At 47.9% G+C, this 19561-nt stretch overlaps 1 protein-coding gene across 2 annotated transcripts; it reads right to left on the bottom strand.

Moving 5' to 3' along the window:
* Positions 1–1893: 1893 nt before the first annotated feature.
* Positions 1894–18146, bottom strand: LOC149362863 (uncharacterized). 2 transcript variants are annotated; one of them, XM_089573280.1, is made up of 11 exons: positions 17888–18146; positions 17436–17699; positions 16598–16746; positions 14801–14861; positions 14644–14711; positions 12591–12865; positions 10196–10324; positions 8489–8601; positions 5959–6165; positions 4007–4197; positions 1894–3168 (listed from the first exon to the last, which is right to left on the bottom strand). In XM_089573280.1, the coding sequence occupies exons 1-11, from the start codon at positions 18011–18013 to the stop codon at positions 2712–2714; spliced, it is 2040 nt and encodes a 679-aa protein (XP_089429406.1). In that variant the 5' UTR covers positions 18014–18146; the 3' UTR covers positions 1894–2711. The 2 variants fall into 2 exon arrangements, with proteins under 2 accessions (XP_089429406.1, XP_089429407.1); XM_089573281.1 differs by having other exon boundaries at positions 17436–17720; positions 17888–18140.
* Positions 18147–19561: the final 1415 nt, after the last annotated feature.

Here is a 19561-nt window from a genome sequence, read left to right as displayed (position 1 = left end):
TCACCAGAGGTTCTTATTCACATTCACCACTGCGTGTGTTGCTGCGGTGTTTGTTGACAGCATGCTCCAAGGCAAAGCAAATATACAAGTTCTTCACAATTAAAGCATAGTAACTACTATTAATTTGAAATCATCACCCAAAAACACTAGCTGCTTCAGCACTCTCTTGCCTGCAGTGGCAGCTCATAGGCCATAGCTTTTGGCTGTAGAGCATGGGTTGGCAGCTTCGATCCTGGCTGCATTTTGATGGAGGCGGAATGCAGAGATGCCTGTGTAGAGATATTTTGGTGCCCTCGCGGTGGCTCAGTGGTTACGGTGCTTGGCTGCTGACCCAAAAGAGGCGGGTTTGATCCCGGCCGCGGCGGCTAGAATTTCTTTGGAGGAGAAATTCTAGAGGCCCGTGTACTGTGCGATGTCAGTGCACGTTAAAGAACCCCAGGTGGGCGAAATTTCCGGAGCCCTCCACTACGGCGTCTCATAGCCTGAGTCGCTTTGGGACGTTAAACCCCAATAAACCAAACCAAACCAAACCAGAGATTTTGGTGCACATTAAAAAAAATGTGGGAAATTTCATCGTAAGAATTGATTCTCTAGTTTGTGTTAACGTTTGTGCAACAAATAATGCATTTGTGACGGAGAAAATTAAATTTCAAAATACCCCCCCCCCCAACTTGTCCAAACTTGTGACTTCTACATCGAGGAGGACCGGTTGCCACCATTTTGAAGCGAATGCTGATGCAGCATAGCCTCCGAGATCCGAGTAAAATTACACAGTTGTGAAATTGGCCAGTGGTGGAAGCACCTGTATTTTGTTTATTATTATTTCTTGCGCTTTCAAGCTTATAAAAGCTGTTTTCAGTGAGAGTGGTTTGTCAATAGTGACGGCAGTAAAAAAGCACCACTAAGTAGTGTTATTAATGCTGGTGCAGTAAAAGCACATTAATTCGACCCCCGTTAATTCGGGTAATTCTAGCTGCTGGGTAGATCTTGGCCAACGCCCATGTCGTTGTACGCTAAGGGTCCCCAACGCTTAATTCAAACCAAGTATGACTGGCGCAGCAAGAGATTGCCGTGATAGCCCTACTTGAAACGAGAGTTCCAAGCTGCAGAGTTGTTCGCGCACCTCCGATAAGCGCGCGATGGCGGCATGACGACGAACGGACGGCCCAACCCAGATGATTGCTCCGAGAACAGTCCAACCGCTTAGTTTCGGTTTCGCTTTTCTGAGCTTCTGCGCCAGTCCGCTGCGACAATGGTTAGACCAGCCAACATCAGCCTACCAACCTAACCAAGCTGAGCACTGTTTTGGACGTTGATTGGCATGTCGCTAGTGTCCCCCCCCCCCCCCCTCTCCTCTTGCATGGTTCCATTCTTGTAGTGTGCTGAAGCCTTACACGCGACTGTGCTACTTATGATGGGTGTGATGTGGTAGCACTGTAACTCAACCGCGTTGCATCGTGAACGATGTGGGAGTCCCTTACAATTCTGGAGCAGTTCTGCTTCGATGGAAACGCGAAAAATAGCCATTGCCACGCTGTTCTCATCTAAAAATCGGGCAGCTATTACTCAGTCTTTCAGAAAATAAATTTACCATGATGCAGGTAGTTCATGGCAGTTTTTCGGGGTCATTCAATAATTCGAACTTGTGGACAATTAAAACATTTTTTTTTCTGATCCGTTGAAGTTCGAACTAACGAGCTTTTACTATGTAGTACTGAAACCTTCGAATGTTCCAAGATACCGATCACAAAGACTGGAGCTGTAGAAACATCTTTGACAAATCTGTCCATCATCCTGAGAGCTCTGCAGACATTCACAGGTAGCCCTGAACTCAGTGCAGCAGTGCTGGCTGCATTTCCATGTGGTGGCACAGAAGGAACGTCAAAACAGTGAACGCAAGTGTTGCAGATTTATTCGTTGGCACTTTTTATTTTTACATGCCCTCAGGGCACTATATTGAAGATAAGAGCATTGTTTGAAAAACAAATGCACTACCTAGGACTACTCAAAAGACTGATGGCATGCATGTTGACGCACTCAAAACTGTGGCCAGTGTGTTTTGACAGGCTGCTTTAGAGCATGTAAAATGGTGTTTACATAGGTATTTAAGATTTCTTCATATTTCCATTAAAAGATCCTCCTATTGCATACCTAAGTAACAATAAACAGCATATGCCTTTTCTAAATGCTGCAATGAGCTTATGGCACTACATGCAGCAGAGATACTGAATGCACTGCAAATGTAACTCGGAATACGTCAGAGGTGGCAACAATTGTTTTTCCACATCCTTGACTTGGATACGCCATGGTCAATTGTCAACAGTCGCAGCTAAAACGTGCGTCACTTTTACGGTGTGCGTGTGTGCTCACGCCACTTGGCAACCATTGTCAAAATGCCCACAACAGTGAGTGGACTTTTAGAAGAAACCTTCCCTGGTGCAGTGTCTGTGGCATCCACAGTCCAGCTCATCGCACTGCCACGCAGCAATTTTTGCACCATCGTAGCACACCAACGATTCTGACGCCACCACTGTAAAACACTGCTATTGGCAGCGAGCACCTGACTGCAGCACATGCAGCAACTAGATGCAGGTCAGACAACTGATTCTGCCGTGACTGCAGGCCACACTGCACTTGTGACTTCTTGCCGGCCACAGAGGTCGTTTCAAAGACCGTTATTGCATCGGCCACCGCGCAAGTAGGCTCGATGGCTAGTTCCAGGTCCTGGCCCCACGGCTAGCCTCAGGCCTGTCCAGCTGTCCTTTCCGGAGGACCTGTTGCAGGAGTCCCTCCAGCCGTGCAATGGGCCCACTTGTTGCCTTCACGCGCTGCTTGAGGCGGGGGAAGTAGTCCTTGCACAGCGAGTGCAGAACCTTGCGGAACTGGCGGCCGTAGTCTCGGGCCAGGGCCCAGCCGGCCACTTCCAGGAAGGTGCAGAGGAGCGTGGCCGCCAGGTCGGGCTCCTCGATCGGTGCGTTCATGCAGAGTGCCAGCCACTGCCAGCCACGCTCTGGGCCCGGAGGCTGGCGCGAGGTGTCCGCGTTGTGCCAGGGGGGGAGGGGCGTCTGCAGCAGGGCGGCATACAGGCGCATAAGGCCTGTGATGCGACGCAGGAACTGGCTCTCCGTCTCGAGGCTGTTGTCTTGGGTGCACTTGTAGCCGCACAGCCTGCGTAGCAAAGACAGCAAGCATGAGCACTTGTCGAGATACGAGAGGCTTGACAAACATCTTGCACTTCTCTTGCATTTCACAACTGCTTAGTTTGGTTTATGTGGCTCAGGCTATGAGGGACGCCATAGTGAAGAGCTCCGGAAATTTCGACCACCTGGGGTTCTTTAACGTGCACTGACATTGCACAGTACCCTCTCTAGGATTTCTCCCTTGGCCTCTAGGATTTTGCCTCCATCGAAATTCGACTGTCACAGCAGCTGAGCACCGTAACCACTGAGCCACCGCGGCGACCATTTCACAACTGCGAAAGTTGTGAAATGCAAGAGTGAAAGTTCTGGAAAGGCATAGTGACTGTACGTTCACAGTACAGCTACCACGAGTTCCAAGTACGCAAGCACCACAGACAGAGCCAATTTGAACAACCTCATTCACTAATCCGGTGAACCAGCGTCACCAGCCATAATTCTGAATGCTACTGTTGTCTGCATCCAGCACCTGTCTTTTTGTGGTGGCCACTGCATGCTGCAAGCTACAATGCGAGGACAGCCGCTCTTGTTTTGCACAGAAATAAAAAAAGGGCGTCAACTATGGGCACATAAAACCGAGATGCACCAATTTCACGGAATGAAGAGATAACCCTTGCATGCAAATACAGATGCACAGGTTCTACAGCACAGCCCCATAGTTCAGAGTGGTCAGCACTATCGCTGAAAAGTTTCTCTGCATTCGCGAGCACTGCGTCACCTTTAAGGCTCTGCACACTCTACACTGTACTACTACTTTCCTCTTGGTGAACAACTAGCCCGTGTTCACTGAGAAGGAGCTGTGCACCGACCTGAGGTATTCGGTGTCGGAGGCGACTGAGCTGCGGCTGAAGAACACGGGCACCAGGGCAGGGCAGCGCATGTAGAAGTGGCCCAGCAGCAGCTCACCCAGGTCGGGGAAGCGACACCAGAGGCCCACCGCAAGCGCAGCCACGGGGAAGGCCGTGTCAGCGTTGGACAGAATTTGCTCCTCGCCTTGCATCTGCAGAGTGGGGAAGCATAAGCATTCACAAAGTGGCAGGCAAAACAGCTGCAGCTACTTTTATAGCCATAAATCGGTAATGAAAGAACCTGGCACACATGGATCTCCAGAGCCACGCCAGCAGCAAAACTCGATACGCCTCCTCCACCGTCAAAGTAAAATTCACAGAATTTTCAATCCTCCAAGAGTGGAGATGCAGCAGCAATATTTGTACCATGCTGCATTTTCAAGGCCTACCTTGACTGATGACCATGGAGTAGAATTCTGCAAGGCTCACGCTCCCTACCGACGGTATATTGTGCTGTGCTCTTGCTGCATGATTTCGCTTTAGGATGTGTGGCGTGCCATTGTGGGCAAAACTCCCCCGCCACCTTTCTTCTAGCGTTTATAGCCACCCCAGTGCGCAGCATGTTTTGCCCATCAGACCAGAAACATGTGCTCCGAGTGACACTGGACTAGCTGAGGAAATCGGCAAATCTGCTAGTGCAGGACACCTGGACTCATCTTTTTGCCGCGGGAACTCAATCTACACGTTCCAAGCATTCTTAGAAACTGCGACTTATTGCCCTGTGTGGCTGATTTCCTTAATTAAATCGAATTAACGCCCGGCTCCCGCCTTTTTTTTTTTAATTCTCCCTCGTACGGTGGACGGAGTCGACCAACGCGGGGAGTGCCTTTCACTCAGTCCCGTGGCGACTTGCGGCTCTGCCATCGGCGGAGTAATACGTAGTAGTCCGTAGTAGCAAATAGTCGGCGCGTATTTTTATTTCTGCGGGCTTATTTTGCGGTTATATTATCTGCAAATGAAACTATTTATTCGCGGAAACCTAAAAAACAAAATGAAGTGAAAGCAAAGCCTCCACGGAGCTGGCTGAAAGGCACTCCCCGCGTTGGTCGACTCCACCCACCGTACGAGAGAGAATTAAAAAAAAAAAGGCGGGAGCCGGCCGTTAATTCAATTTAATTAGGGAAATCGGCCACACAGGGCAATAAGTCGCAGTTTCTAAGAATGCTAGGAACGTGTAGATCGAGTTCCCACGGCAAAAAGACGAGTTTAGATTCCTCTTCAGTGCACCTTTAAGTTCGTGCACGTTATGTTTCTGCACTTTTTCTTCTCAATTCACATTAGAGTAAATGCAGTAGTGCCTCTCCCCTATGTAATGCTCTCATGGGCCTTTTAGGGTGTTAAATTAATTAAGACCTTTCTAATGTGACTCTGCAAATTAAAATGCAGGTTCCCTGCGCGGTCCTACCACACATGCGAGTTTGCCCATCACAACAAACAATTATTTGAAAGCAGCAAGGCACAGATGGTAAATATGATAAGCACTGTTAGTTTCACTGGCATGGTCATCAGCCAGAATCCAAGAAATCTATTTGTTACTTGTATATCACTCTGAACATGTGTGTGCACTGCTCAGTATTTATTATAAATCAGAAAGGCAACTGCAGCACTGAAGCTTTCAGCCAAAAAAAAAAAAAAATGCATCCGAGCACAGAAGTTGGATAATTCTGGCATTTCTTTGAGGTCAAACGTGATGAGTTTCCGAGCCCGAATAAGGACTGAAAATTCAGCGCAGTCGACTGAATGCATTTAGAACACCGAATTCGAATCTGCCAGTTGAAACGAGTGCAAATATTCTCTCCAGCAATTACACACTTCACCAGCTGCCACATGGTGCAAAAATAAAAAGGGGTTGTCTGAAGATGCAGCCTCTCATCTGAGTGACATCTGTGAAAGCGCAGTGTGAAGCAACTCACCACAATCTTCTCGGCCAGTTTGTCGAGGCAGAAGCGCAGGGCAAGCGGATGTGCACTGCTGGAGACTGAGCGGCCGGCAGACATGAAGGGCTTGCCCGAGAGCAGAGAACTTAGCTTCTCCAGCTTCTCGGTGACTGCACTTGAGGTGGCCAGGGCGTTCACCGGGATGGTCACCGCTTTCAGAAGGTCAAAGCAGTACTTCTTTTGCTGCTCCAGAGAGGTGGTGAAAGGAGCACAGGGCACAGACACATAAAAATGACACACACTTATCATATTCCACTAGAGACTGGGCTATCAAAACTGACAGTTTAACACATTAAAGTGCACCTCCGAGGATTATTCGAACATTCTGAGTTGATAGACACATCACCTTTCAGAGCCCCCGCTCTCTCCACCACAACAAACCGTCTAGAAAATACCGAGTAGAACCATTTTAAAACAGCGAAAACAGCAAACCAAAACTCGGTCTGGGGCCAGGGACGATGAAAAACACTGATATGCATGCTGAATGGCCCGAGATGACTTAATACAAGCCTCAGAACTAGGGAGTGGGTATTAACATGCCAGGCACAGGGCTACAGAACACTACACTGTTTGTAAAGGATAGATTAGGTTGGGTTGGGTTGGGAAGGGATTGTGGACTACAGATTCAGACATTCCAGAGCCCCTGTGTACTACATGTCCAAAACCCAGATTCCATCGAATCATTTTGCGGGGAGAAGGCAGATCTGTACCATATGGTAGGGGCTTGCCAAAAAAGTCAAGTCATTGATATTAAAGCTCAGCCAGTGAGGGAGGGGTGGGAGGCAGCGCTGTCCGGCTCAGACGAAGGACATCAATGTCAGCTTATCGAACGAGCAAGGGTGGCAGCTTACAGCAATGGAGTCCCAGACTAAGTGCACCGCTCTGCTCTTCCCCACCCTCTAACTGTACTACAATAAATATTTTCATCATCATCTCTTAAAACATACCACACTGAAAATTTGGTATTTAAAGGGACACTGAGGAGAAATTGAAGCTGGCTTGTATCAACAGAATACCAGCTCCTGATTACAAAAACGCCACTCATAGTGACAACAAAGCTCTTGTAACGTAGAAAAGAGCAAGAACCAAAATACAGGTATCGCCGCCACAGGCCAAACTCGCAAGTACAAGCGTGGTGACGTCATAGGACAAAACAGTGTTGCTAAAGCCAATGGTTCTAGAAACACTAAAACACGAGAAGCCACGAATCACTGAGGCGCAGCCAATGCATGCGCAAATCTCCTTGACGTCGCCAGATAGCGCCACGTATCTGGCAGCTACGCGCGCGCCTGCAGCATTGGGACCAATAAGCGCCTGCTCACCGGTAGTAGGCGGGCTCCCGGCAGCTCCCGGTATTCCGCTAGCGGTAACAAGGTACACGGTATGCTAAAGGTGTCTATTTGCTAGAACTTCGTTGACGACTTCGAGAACGGGATCCATCGTAACGCTGGCAAAACACCGGTGTAAACGTAAACGAAGCGACGGTAGCGACGGCCGCAATAGCTGATAGATGCCTTCAACGTGCGGCTGGCAGTAGCTTTGTTTTCGGCTGCTGCCAGGCCGCACTGCTGGCCGTCAGAAATCACGGAGTCTGCGTTACGTCATGTGCACGTCATGTTTCACGTCACTTAGTCCTGTGTCGTCAAAGGAGAATCCCAAGTTTGAATCTGAGCGGCGGAGAAAACTTTTCAACTTTGAATCCAAATTTCTTAGAAATAAATGCATCTTTCGCTGCCGGCCAAGTGGCAACAAAGCCATGAAATGCCAAACTATCGGATTTTACTGTAAAAAAAATATTGATAGAGCTCTCCTCACTGTCCCTTTAAGCATATTTCTAACACAACTGCCAACTTACAACGTCGAAAGCTGAGGAAAAAGCAGTTTTCTTGATTACAGTGGATAAAGTAGGCATGAGCTTCCATAGATGGCGCCACCACCGTATGGCCGAACTACAGTCCCCGACCGATTTTTCGGACTCGGCGGGACCCGAAAAATGGTCCGAATAATCGAACAGTCCGAAAAATCCGTGAACCTAAAAAAATTAACTTTTCAGCGAAAAACCCGCTATCAAAATCACGAAAATCACCGCTCCCCACGTTCCGCCTACAAGACTATCTGAGTCATAGCCCTATCACATCATGATACCAGATAGTGCGATGCAAAGGGCGCATGATCGCATTGAAAACGGTACAGGGGGGCAGCTGCAGCGTCCGCCGCGGCTTGGACAACGCACCCCGCGGTGCGTGAACTTAATGAACTTTTTTGAGAAAAATCGGCTTTCAAAATCGCGAAAATTGCAGCTTCCCATGCTACGCCTACAAGCGATAATATTGGACTACCTGAGTCATAGCCGTGCTTTCTTCATGCTTCGTGCTTTCTTTCCAGATAGTGCGACGCGGCCGCGGTCATACCGCGAATGAATGCGCTCGCTGCGCAAAGCAAGAACAGTCAGTTTGCCTGGGGCAATGACGTTCGCGAAGACCGAGAGATAACCCACGCTTCTCACCGCTTTGTCCTGCAAGAGCTCCTTGTACGAGGCCTGCCACTGTTCCAGTCGGTCCAGGATATCTGCGTGCCTCTTCAGCTGGCTAGTTGCCGTCTGCACCAGGCTCCTCACAGCTGCACATCGAAGGGTTACAGAACACCCGTGCTTGCTGTTAAGCAGTCACGCAGAAATAGATGATGATGATGGGGGATCTTTCGCTGATAAGCTTTACTCAAGGTGATGTTTGCGAATGGAAGATAAAAAATTCAGGGGGCACTTTGGCTCTCTAAAGTGCTGCAAGGCGAAAGCGTTTCCTGGCCACTGTTTGTTTTTATTTACTTTTTATTTTGCATATTTTTTTTGCTCCTTTTCTTAATTTTATTGTTTTTTATTTCTATTTTCACATCTTACTTTTATTTTGTTTTTATTTTTGTTCATTTTCTTATTTTTATTTTTCTTTTCTTGACTTTACTCCTTTTATTTTATTTATGAAGCCCATGCATTCACTAGATGCGTCTTTATTCATGCTAGAACCTTGAGCCTTTTAAGCAGTGACACCGAAAGGCGGACGAATCTGCTGACGTGTCTGTCGACACGGCTGCCGACGCGTCTGTCGACACTCCTGCCGACGTGTCTGCTAACGACAGTATGAGGCATTAAAGGCTTTCGCCTTAATACAGCAGTGGTGTATAGTGCGTACAGTGCATATAGTGGTGTATAGGAGTGTGTAATGGCGAGAATTCTTAAATACTAAATGTTTGGTCTTCAGTATAAAGTCGCACAGCCTCTGGCAACAGTCCTTGCCTTGGCAGGGAGTACAAAGCCCCTTACATGTGAGGCATACAATAACACAGCCGTTCCCTCGGGAGTGGAAAAAGGTTGAGATCAATGACAGTATGAATTTCCATGTAGGAAACCTGCGTTGGCTGAAAAGATCAGGACTCTTTTTTGGTGGCGAAAAAGGATGGCAGTAGGTTTCTGTACAGCTCTGGAAAGGGCCGTCTCCTCTCTGTTTCTAGCCTCTCATACACGATTAAAACACCAAAGGGAGAGTTGTTTCGAAGATGTCAGTGTGTTGCATGTGCACGTCCTATCCTAAGCCTGCACAGTGCAACTTGTTTATTATAACTGCCACATTTCTCAGTAGCGTATCTCCCTATTACTGTCTATAACTGGCTAGGCTGTGTGCAGATCGTGCAGAAATACACAGACACGACAAGAAAAGGTAGCGATGCGCGGTGTGTATGTGCCTGTCGCAGCATGACACTTTATGCAAGAAATAGAAGAACCTGAAAAGTGCACTGATGGTTTAGTTTGGTTTATTGAGGTTTAACATCCCAAAGCGACTGAGGCTATGAGGGACGCCGTAGTGAAGGGCTCCGGAAATTTCGACCACCTGGGGTTCTTTAACGTGGACTGACATCGCACAGCACACGGGCCTCTAGAATTTTGCCATCAAGAAATTCAGCTGCCGCGGCCGGTATCGAACCCGCATCTTTCGGGTCAGCAGCCGAGCGCCGTAACCACTGAGCCACCGCGGCGGGGCGAAAAGTGCACTGAAAACACTTGACTATGGAATGCTGGTGTGGGAACAAGAAGTTCAAAGAATGAGACGCACAATGACCAAGTACAAAATCGGAGCATAAATGTGGCAACAGAAAGTAACTGAGAGAACAATTTAGTGGAGAAACCACTGGGACCACAGATTCAACTGGAATTTTCCGTTACCTGGTGAAGAAGGCACAGCCTGCTGAATGCTGGGATCTTCTCTCAGCCCACCAGAATCCTGGGCCCTCTTGTCTACACTGGCCCTCCGCTCCTGCTGCTGTGCAGCCACTCCCTTTCTCGTCGCTTGCTCTGTACATGTGGATAGCAGTGAATGGCATTACAGTCAGTGCCATGAAAACCCCTCACAGCAGAGCGTTGCACACCTGAGTTAGTTAGTTATGTGGAGTTTAATGGCTCCTTAAACGCCTTCCACCGTGAATGTCATTCACTTCTAATGTCATCAAATTTCTCAGCGTAGCAGTCATTCATTGCCAATACAGCCTAGTATCAGTCACTTAGAATGTCATTAAATCTTCCAGTGTGACAGGGGCACCAGTTGCTGACGAAGCAATGCAAAGGCACCTTTTACATCATCGTCATCAAAGAGGTTCTACCATTAAAGGTGCACTGAAGAGGAATCTGAACTTGTCTTTTTGCCGCGGGAACTCAATCTACACGTTCCGAGCTTTCTTAGAAACTGCGATTTACTGCCCTGTGTGGCCGATTTCCCCGATTAAATCGAATTAACGTCCGGCTCCCGCCTTTTTTTTTTTAATTCTGCCTCGTACGGTGGGCGGAGTCGACCAACGCGGGGAGCGCCTTTCACCCAGTCCTGTGGTGGCTTGCCGCTCTGCCATCGGCGGAGTAATACGCAGTAGTCCGTAGTAGCAAATAGTCCTTGCGTATTTTTATTTCTGTGGGCTTATTTTGCGGTTATATTATCTGCGAATGAAACTATTTATTCATGGAAACCTAAAAAACAAAATAAAGCGAAAGCAAAGCCTCCACGGGACTGGGTGAAAGGCGCTAGACGCGTTGGTCGACTCCGCCCACCGTACGAGGCAGAATTAAAAAAAAAAGGCGGGAGCCGGACGTTAGTTCGTTTTAATTGGGGAAATCGGCCACACAGGGCAATAAGTCACTGTTTCTAAGAATGCTAAGAACGTGTGGATCGAGTTCCCGCGGCAAAAAGACATGTTCAGAATCCTCTTCAGTGCACCTTTAATAACAGGTATGGCACGTGGTATGTGAGGCTTGAAAGCTGCACATGGGCTATGAGAGGCACCACAGCAGTGGGCTCCAGACTATTTCTGACCACTTGGGATCCTTCAATGCACAGCACACCAGTGCTTTACAGTCTGCCTCCATCGAAATGCGGCTACTGCAGCTGGGATTCAGTACCATGACGCTGAGCTTAGCAGCTGAATGGCACGACCACTGAGACTCTGCGGATGGTCTGCCTCAATCAAGGAGAACGGTAAGAAAAGCAGTAGCAAGTACACGGGGCCCAGCTGACCACACAAAGAAGAGGAACAGGCTAGACCAGCGGCAAGGGGTAGAAGGTGTAACATCCAGCCTCAAGAAAAGGGTTACCGTACACTTGCATATTTACAATACTTCCTGTAACTAGACTGCAATGACAATGAGCAAAACAGAAACAGAGAAAAAAAAACACTAGCAGGGACACATGCAAATCACTGGCTGAAACTTATGCAGAAACGAATTCCCACCGAATGCCCGTGGAAACGCTTTTAATTTGATCCGTGGCTACCTTCTTTTTCACCTACCTCTTCTTCCTCCTCATCCGACTGTTTTCCCGAGACGCTCACCTAGATGGCATAAATTAGCCACCTTCCTATTCACACATGAGCCTGTTCTACCTGGCAGTACGGACTGGGTCGATTTAATTTTCCAACCTATGGGGCTGTGTATGGAGTGCAGCCTTATAAAGACACGAATGCTCTACACTGTCATCCAGGAAAAGCTCTGCATTGCAGGGACTAAATTGCAGCCAAGAAGTGTCGACACGAAAGTGGGCAAAAATCTGGGTCAGTATAACGTAACGACTGCATTCCATTTTTGTTTTTCGTGCCTTCATAACAGACCGAACCAAAGCCATACCCCACAAAGAGTGAATACCTGGTGTGGTGTTGCTTACGCCAGTGATGAAGTAAAAAAGTGGAACTGAATCGGATTCAGAACAGATGCATTGTAAAAGGCCTAATGCCCAGATGCATTTCTTCGGTTTGGTTTAGGTTGGTTTGGTTTATGGGGTTTAACGTCCCAAAACGACTAAGGCTATGAGAGACGCCGTAGTGGAGGGCTCCGGAAATTTCGACCACCTGGGGTTCTTTAACGTGCACTGACATCGCACAGTACACGGGCCTCTAGAATTTCTCCTCCAAAGAAATTCAACCGCCGCGGCCGGGATCGAACCCGCGTCTTTCGGGTCAGCAGCCGAGCACCATAACCACTGAGCCACCGCGGCGGCCAGATGCATTTCTTCACTAAAATTACAGGACATGGGCACGTGGTGGAACAACCCTGAAAGATGCCTGCCGCAGTGTGAGCTCACCCACGTCAGCGACCACTGAGTGCACCAGGGCGTTGAGCTGGGTGGCAAAGTCGAGGACCCGGGTGAGCTCCTCCCGGGAGACAGTGGTGAGCAGGCCGAAGGCTGCCACCTGGCGGGCCATGCGGTCCAGTAGCCCCAGGTGCTCCTCCACGGGGGTCGAGAGGAACGAGGCGAAGGGGCACTCGCCCAGGGCCTTGCGCACCGAGGCTAGGGTGGACTCCATCTCCCGACACTGGTGGCGCAGGGACTCTGCTCGCTGCTGTGACTCGGCCTCCCTGCAAGGCGACCTCAGCTCAGTCAGAGGAAGACCGGTAGGGACAGCTTGCCAAAGTTGCACACGATGTCAGAAGTTCGCAGGCAGCGAGAAGCATGAAAAATCCAAACTCTGTCCCTTCTACTACTTCATTTTGTAACTCTGCGCTCTTTCGTCCTCCTTCTTCGTATCCCCATCTTCCCTTTTCGCCAGAGCAGGGTAGCAAGCTGGCACTTTCTCCTGGTTATACCCCAGCCACCTATCCTTCCCCCAGAACTCTCAGATCAGTGCAAGCAGCTGTGATATGGACAGTGGCAAGCATGAGCAATCCACATTACCCACACATGAAAGTGGGTAACATACTGCATGCACTACAAATGCCACCATGCAAGAGTGAGTTCTGCTTTCTCACCGAACAAGTCATGCTGATTTCCACAAGACTAAAGTCAGAGCAAGACTACGTGTTTTACGTCTGAAACCCAATAGTATTGTAGAAACTGTGGTGGCATGCACAGAAAGAGCAGGAAGAGTGAAAGCATCACACGCAAGGAGTTCACTACCTCACCAGCTAGTTCCTTACTATGCTCACAATAATGCAGAGTGACATCTGCTTACAATAAGCAGAGTGACTGGCCAACCAAGTGAGCCAATTTTGATAAATCCATGCCAGATAATACGAAGACAAGAAAGAAAAGTGCCATAGAATTTGTGGTGTTTGCATTCCAGGAAACTCAGGGCACCATCTGCACAATCTAAACTCCTCACTGTAAATCAAGTTGCCGACCGGCAACGCAACGCCTATGTGTTACCTGTGGTTGAGAATGGTGTTCACAGATGCTCGTTTCCATACAACTGCAATGGCAAACTCTCCAGTGCGTGAGCATTGCAAGTGGGAAGAAACAATTGTGCACATACTTTGCACTGCCCTTGCTTCGAAAGTTAATGAGTGTGCGTCTGGCACAAGCGCTGGGCCGTTAAGATTTGTATACCCAACAGTAGCCAAGACTGTAAGACTGTGGCCTCTACCGTTGTCCGATAGAGACATCATTGAGGCGCAACAACTATTTAGGAGCCACGAGCTTGAGTGTCAGGCTTTAGACAGACTGTGGGCATCCTTTGTTTTTATGGAGCGAACAACAACATACGACATGTTCCATGAAACCAGCCCAGCTTAACTTACCTTCTTTCTTCTTTCAACCCCTTTATTCCCCTCCCCACAAGTGTATGGTAGCCAACCTGGCAGAGCCTGGCTAACCTTAACACGCCCACATGCCTTTTCCCTTCTTCTGACTCCCTGTCTCTACACTGCAGCAGCTATGGAAGAGATGACAGAGACCACAGCTTTGTGCTGGCTCTGAACAATGGGCAAAGCAACATTAAAGATGGCTTGCTTATTTTCTTGAAGCAATGTGTTTTAACTGCATCATCAGAATATAAAAGGTACAGACTTCCAAAAAAGGCTGTTGCTTTTTAAACTGATGCACAACTTTGGAACGGTTCAAGAAAGGCAGCGTAACACTCACAGTACACAATCAAACAATGCACTGCAGTACTGCAGGGTGTCTGGGTTCAGTATACTGCAAACACATGGTCGGGCTCCCAGTGACAACCAGATAAACTCAATGACTGCTTTTCATCAAATTACCAGTTGAAACATGACACTCCATTTTCCATTGAGCCCCCAAAAACAGGTCCAAAATAAAATGCTCAGCACACTTCATCACACACAGGTACATAAAAAGAAATCAACAGATCAATGTGGCTGTTTTGGCTTAAAGAACTCAACAAATTACCACTGACCTTCTTTTCTCCTCTTCTTCCTGTTGCTTCTGCCTCAGCTCAGCTTCCTTAATTCTGTTTCTCAGATGCTGAAAGGTGAACACAAAAACAAATAAATGCACTGCTTGCGTGCATCAGCAGCTGGACGAATAGTGAGCGCCCATGCAGAACAGCTTACCCGCACATGGCTCTGATGGTTTTCACGAGCCTTTTGATTCTTCTCCGCAAGCTCCCGAAGCCTGCATAGAACAGTGAAACAGAATCTGCCAAAGTAAACCACATATCTGCAGCCATCACACAGAAACTAATTTCGCCATTACAGTTAGGTACTGCCAATGAGTGAATTTCACATCTCTACCACGACCTTATCTAAAATGCCCATCTAAGATGGAAACTAATGACTTGCACTTGGCAGCTTGGCTGCAAGTGCTACGGAATCCATGTTGTTTTTTTACTTTAGCTCAGCAGAATATCTGCTTGTTGAATAAGTCTTATATATCTCTTTCTCAGCTGACTGTACCAGTCATCATCATCATCAGCCTGACTATGCCCACTGCAGGGAAAAGGCCTCTCCCATGTTTCTCTAATTAACCCTGTCCTTTGCCAGTCGCGGCCACCGTATCCCCGCAAACTTCTTAATCTCATCCACCCACCAAACTTTCTGCTGCCCCCTGCTACGCTTGCCTTCTCTTGGAATCCACTCCGTTACCCTTAAGGACCAGCGGTTATCTAGCCTTTGCATTACATGCCCTGCCCAAGCCCACTTCTTCCTCTTGATTTCGACTAGGATGTCATTAACCCGCGTTTGTTCCCTCACCCACTCCAGTAAGGCATTGCATCTGATATGATTCTCACAAAAGCTAAAGACATTCTACATCTGCATTAAGTGACTCAAAACGCGGATTCACATACAGCACAAAAAGGGGGATGCCAGGTTTCACCTTAGTATTCTATTCCTTTGAGACTGCCGACGTTTAGTACGAAAGCACTATTCCGATAAGTGAACCCCGAGCAATACCTTGCGATGTTTATACCGTTTGTTAGTGGGTTTGTGCCAAGTGAAATAAATAAATAAAAATGGATCAGGTAAATATCCATGACTGGGATTCGAACCTGTGGCAGTGCGAACATATCAGCTTCACTAGCCACTGCGTGTGAGCTCCGTTTCATACATAAGGTGCAACGTTGTGAAAGGTACGGAAGTAGACTGCACGGGAAAATAAAGGAAGGCGTGTTACTTCGCTATTGTTCTGGTCTATGGCATGAGAAAGCGACAGTGTGTCGTCAGCAGTAAGAGTGCATTTAATCAAGCTCATGAGAAATGTGTCATGTAATAAGCCTGCAGGCAGCGCAAACAAGAGTGCTAGCTTTGACAGCATTGCGCCTGATGTATGAAACGGAGTATAGGGTATCGCTGTAGCCGAACACATCTTGTGCTAAACTGCAACACACTCTCACGCTGCGCATATCTCATTGTCTTCTTCAGCAACTAATGCTACTATCAAACTAATATCCATGCTTGGAGCTATGTGCACAGAGAGATGTGCACTGCATGTGCTGGCGTGGACAACGTTGCGGATGAAACACGGCACTAGAGCAATATGTGTCGGCGTTGACAACACTGCCACAGAAACACGGCACTGGAGCACAGGCCACCTGCGCACATTGGGTAAATTGGCAATGACAATCAAAGAGTTGAAGATGCACATAACTCACTCCCTGGGCCAGTGGACACCTCAATCATGCTTTCAGGTACGTGGCAGTGGTGTCCATGTGCAAAAAAACTGTGCTTTCGCACAATATTTCGTGCTTAGAAATGCTAAACCGCCAATCCCCCGCCGTGGGTATGTGCCATTAAGCCTGAGGACATCATCATCATCACCATTTTCTTCTAGAGTTTCCCACCAATTTAGGCTAATGCCAAAAGGACGGCTATGGGGCTGAAGAAGTACACAGCAGAAAAGTGCAATTGTACCCTTGAAGGTACTCCTGGTTGAGCTTGTCCAACTGCATCTGGTACTCGAGTGTCTGGTTCTGCTCGATGAGCACGATGTGTTTTTTGGCCTGCTCTTCCCATTTGCGGTTCTGCTCTTCGTACTGTGCGATCCGCTTTTTCACAGCCTCCTGCAGGGTCCAGCGTTTCATGCAAGTGCAACGTGAGAAAACGAGACATTGATGAGGACGACGCTTGATGACACTACATTTGCACAGCCACGATGGTCGATGCTTCAGAAAAGAGCATTAGAAAATGGAAATGAGACAGCTATGACTGAACAGCAAAAAATGTCCTGAGCTAACATAAAATGAGTAACAATTCTTGCCTCAACAACAAATTATAGAGGCAAACAAAAGAGCTTAGCGTTTATGGTGAAATACAGCCAACACATCAAGGGCAATTTTTTAAATCCTTTTTACCACGCAAAAGGCGTTGCATTTCAAACAGTGAAAATTAAAATAAGCAGCTAGAAAGTTAATTCTCTGTGGCAACCACTTTCTTTCTACATGAGCACAATCCCTATGTGACTATCACACTGTGCCATTTAGATAAGTGCTTTCTTTGCAATGCTTCACAGCAGGTTAGCCTCATCATAAATGAGCAATAATTTATATTCCTCGAAATTGGATTTTTACGCATATCTGCGCATTCAGGCATGCAGGTTGGTAACCTTCTAGATACCTTGATGGCAATGCGTCGGCCTGTTTCAGAAATAACTACTAGTGTACCTCGCGCATATGACAAGACACACTTCGGCTCATGATCATTTCACAAGTGCTTCCGCGCAGGCAAGCATACAGCCAAGGTTGATTATTACCCTGACGCTGTTCAGCCGTTGCTCCTCGTACTGATGGATAGAAACATCGTTGTTCGAGCCGATCACGTAAGCGTACAAGTCCTGCGGTTCGTCGTCCTTCGGTGACTGCGCCTCCGGCGTTGGTTCATCAGAATTTTGATCGCTGGGTGTGACTTCCGATGATTCAGAGACGTCAGCGCTCTCCTTCGGCTTTTTGTCATTGTCAAACCGAAGCGGCAAAAGGCGGCTGTCCACATAGACGACTGGTTTAGAAGGAAGCACATCCTGGAATGCCGAAAACCGAGACTGCGACACGCCAACAAACACATTAAAATGGTACACTGTTCTGGTCAATACCTGCCCCCAGGCAGGATCAGAAAACGCGTAAAATGTCAGTGCACACTACAGATTATCGCGCACGATAAATTCTCCATGCAAAAAGAGTTGAAACGCGTCGACAGGGGCCCGCTTACCTGCCACCGATTTTCAAGAGGCCAGTAGGGATCGTAGACCAGCTTTCCTTTGCTGGTTTCTCGAAGAGCTGCCAGGACCGACTCCGTCGAAGGCTCCCGGCATGATTCGTAGGATTCAAAATCCATTATTAAAAAAGAATTACGGCCGGTTAAATAGACATGAGCCCAACGAAAACCAGCCACCCCCAGCACATCCCACCAGACCGGCGGTCGAAATTCCGCCGTTCCGCGATGTAGGTTTTGATTCCGTAACGGATAGGCTACCCTTGGATAAGCTTTGACTTTTCAATGGTCTTCGCGCAAACCAGTTTCGGTTTTCGGTTCTGGGATTACCTCACGCACGTTTAGTAGGCAGGGAAAAAATTGAATTTAGTAGCGCTAAATATAAGCTTGAACCAGTTTTCTGAAAGAGAAAATTGTTTCGAAAGCAAAAAAAAAAAAAAACGACTGCGATAGTGAGCTTGCGCGAGGCATTACATGCCCCGCGCAAGCCCATTTCTTCCTCTGGATTTCGATTAGGTTGTTATTGACACGCGTTTGTTCCCTCACCCACACTGCCCGCTTCCGGTCTCTTAACATTACACCTATCATTTTATGCGAAGCATACTACTTTAGCTACCACTTCAGCCCTTCACCGTGGTTATGCGCCTCCAAATCACGTGATACATGACGTCACACCACGTGACACGATGACGTCACGACAGTAGAGAAACGGGGGCCCACCTCGCGCCGTCGCTGTGGTTGTGCGCCTCCAAATCACGTGATACATGACGTCACACCACGTGACACGCTGACGTCACGACAGTGGAGAAACGGGGGCCCACCTCGCGCCGTCGCTGTGGTTGTGCGCCTCCAAATCACGTGATACTTGACGTCACACCACGTGACACGATGACGTCACGACAGTGGAGAAACGGGGGCCCACCTCGCGCCGTCGCTGTGGTTGTGCGCCTCCAAATTACGCGACACGATGATGCTTCGCATTCTCCAGGCTTAACCAAGTTAAGCCTCAGCCATTTTTTTTTCCTTCCATAGCTCTCTGCGTTGTCCTTAACTTAAGCTGAACCCTTTTCGTTAGCCTCTACGTACTATCAGCAACGAATGAAACGCGAACAAGAAAACTGAGGAAGCAACACAAATACACCAACATATTAGCTCCTAGAGAGCAAATACAAGCCAGGTCGATTAACTCTTCTGTAGAAGAGTCTTCACGCTTCCGAAATGGCATTACTCTCCGCTTGTATAGAGCTTCCCCTTCCTAAGAATTTGTTACTTTTGTGTCTTGTTCGCGTTTCATTTCTTGCTGGTAGTACGTTTCTGCACCATAGGTCAGTACCGGTAACATACTGCTGTTGTAAACTTTTCTCTTGAGGAATATTAAGGCGAAAACCTTTAATGGCTTATACTGTCGGTCGAAATTCGGCCAAAAGAAGTTGCTTAAACAAACCCAAGCATACGTAATAAGCCGCGTGAGGAGAGGAAGAAACTAGACTCGTTCATTCGACGGTGCATAAAGAGGGCCTTGGGCTTACCGATTAGAACCTCCATAGAGAAGCTCCTCTCTATGGGAGTGCACAATATCTGGGACAAAATAGCGGAGGCTGTCAGAATTTCACAGTTCGAAAGATTAAGCCGAAGAACCACGGGCAGAGCCATCCTTGAAATTGTAGGCCA

This window comes from Amblyomma mixtum, chromosome 2 (assembly GCF_055824585.1).
Source record: "Amblyomma mixtum isolate Tamu chromosome 2, ASM5582458v1, whole genome shotgun sequence".
Taxonomy (NCBI): Eukaryota; Metazoa; Arthropoda; class Arachnida; order Ixodida; family Ixodidae; genus Amblyomma; species Amblyomma mixtum.
Note: the sequence above shows the minus strand (reverse complement) of the source record. Positions and strands in the feature narration are given on the sequence as shown.

Coding starts and splice junctions, on each gene's coding strand:
- LOC149362863 (XM_089573281.1), bottom strand. CDS start 18,013: ATGGATTTTGAATCCTACGAATCATGCCGGGAGCCTTCGACGGAGTCG. Junction 17,721..17,887: donor CTCTTGAAAATCGGTGGCAG/GTAAGCGGGCCC, acceptor GGCGTGTCGCAG/TCTCGGTTTTCGGCATTCCA. Junction 14,862..16,597: donor AACCAGGAGTACCTTCAAGG/GTACAATTGCAC, acceptor TGTTCTATGCAG/GCTTCGGGAGCTTGCGGAGA.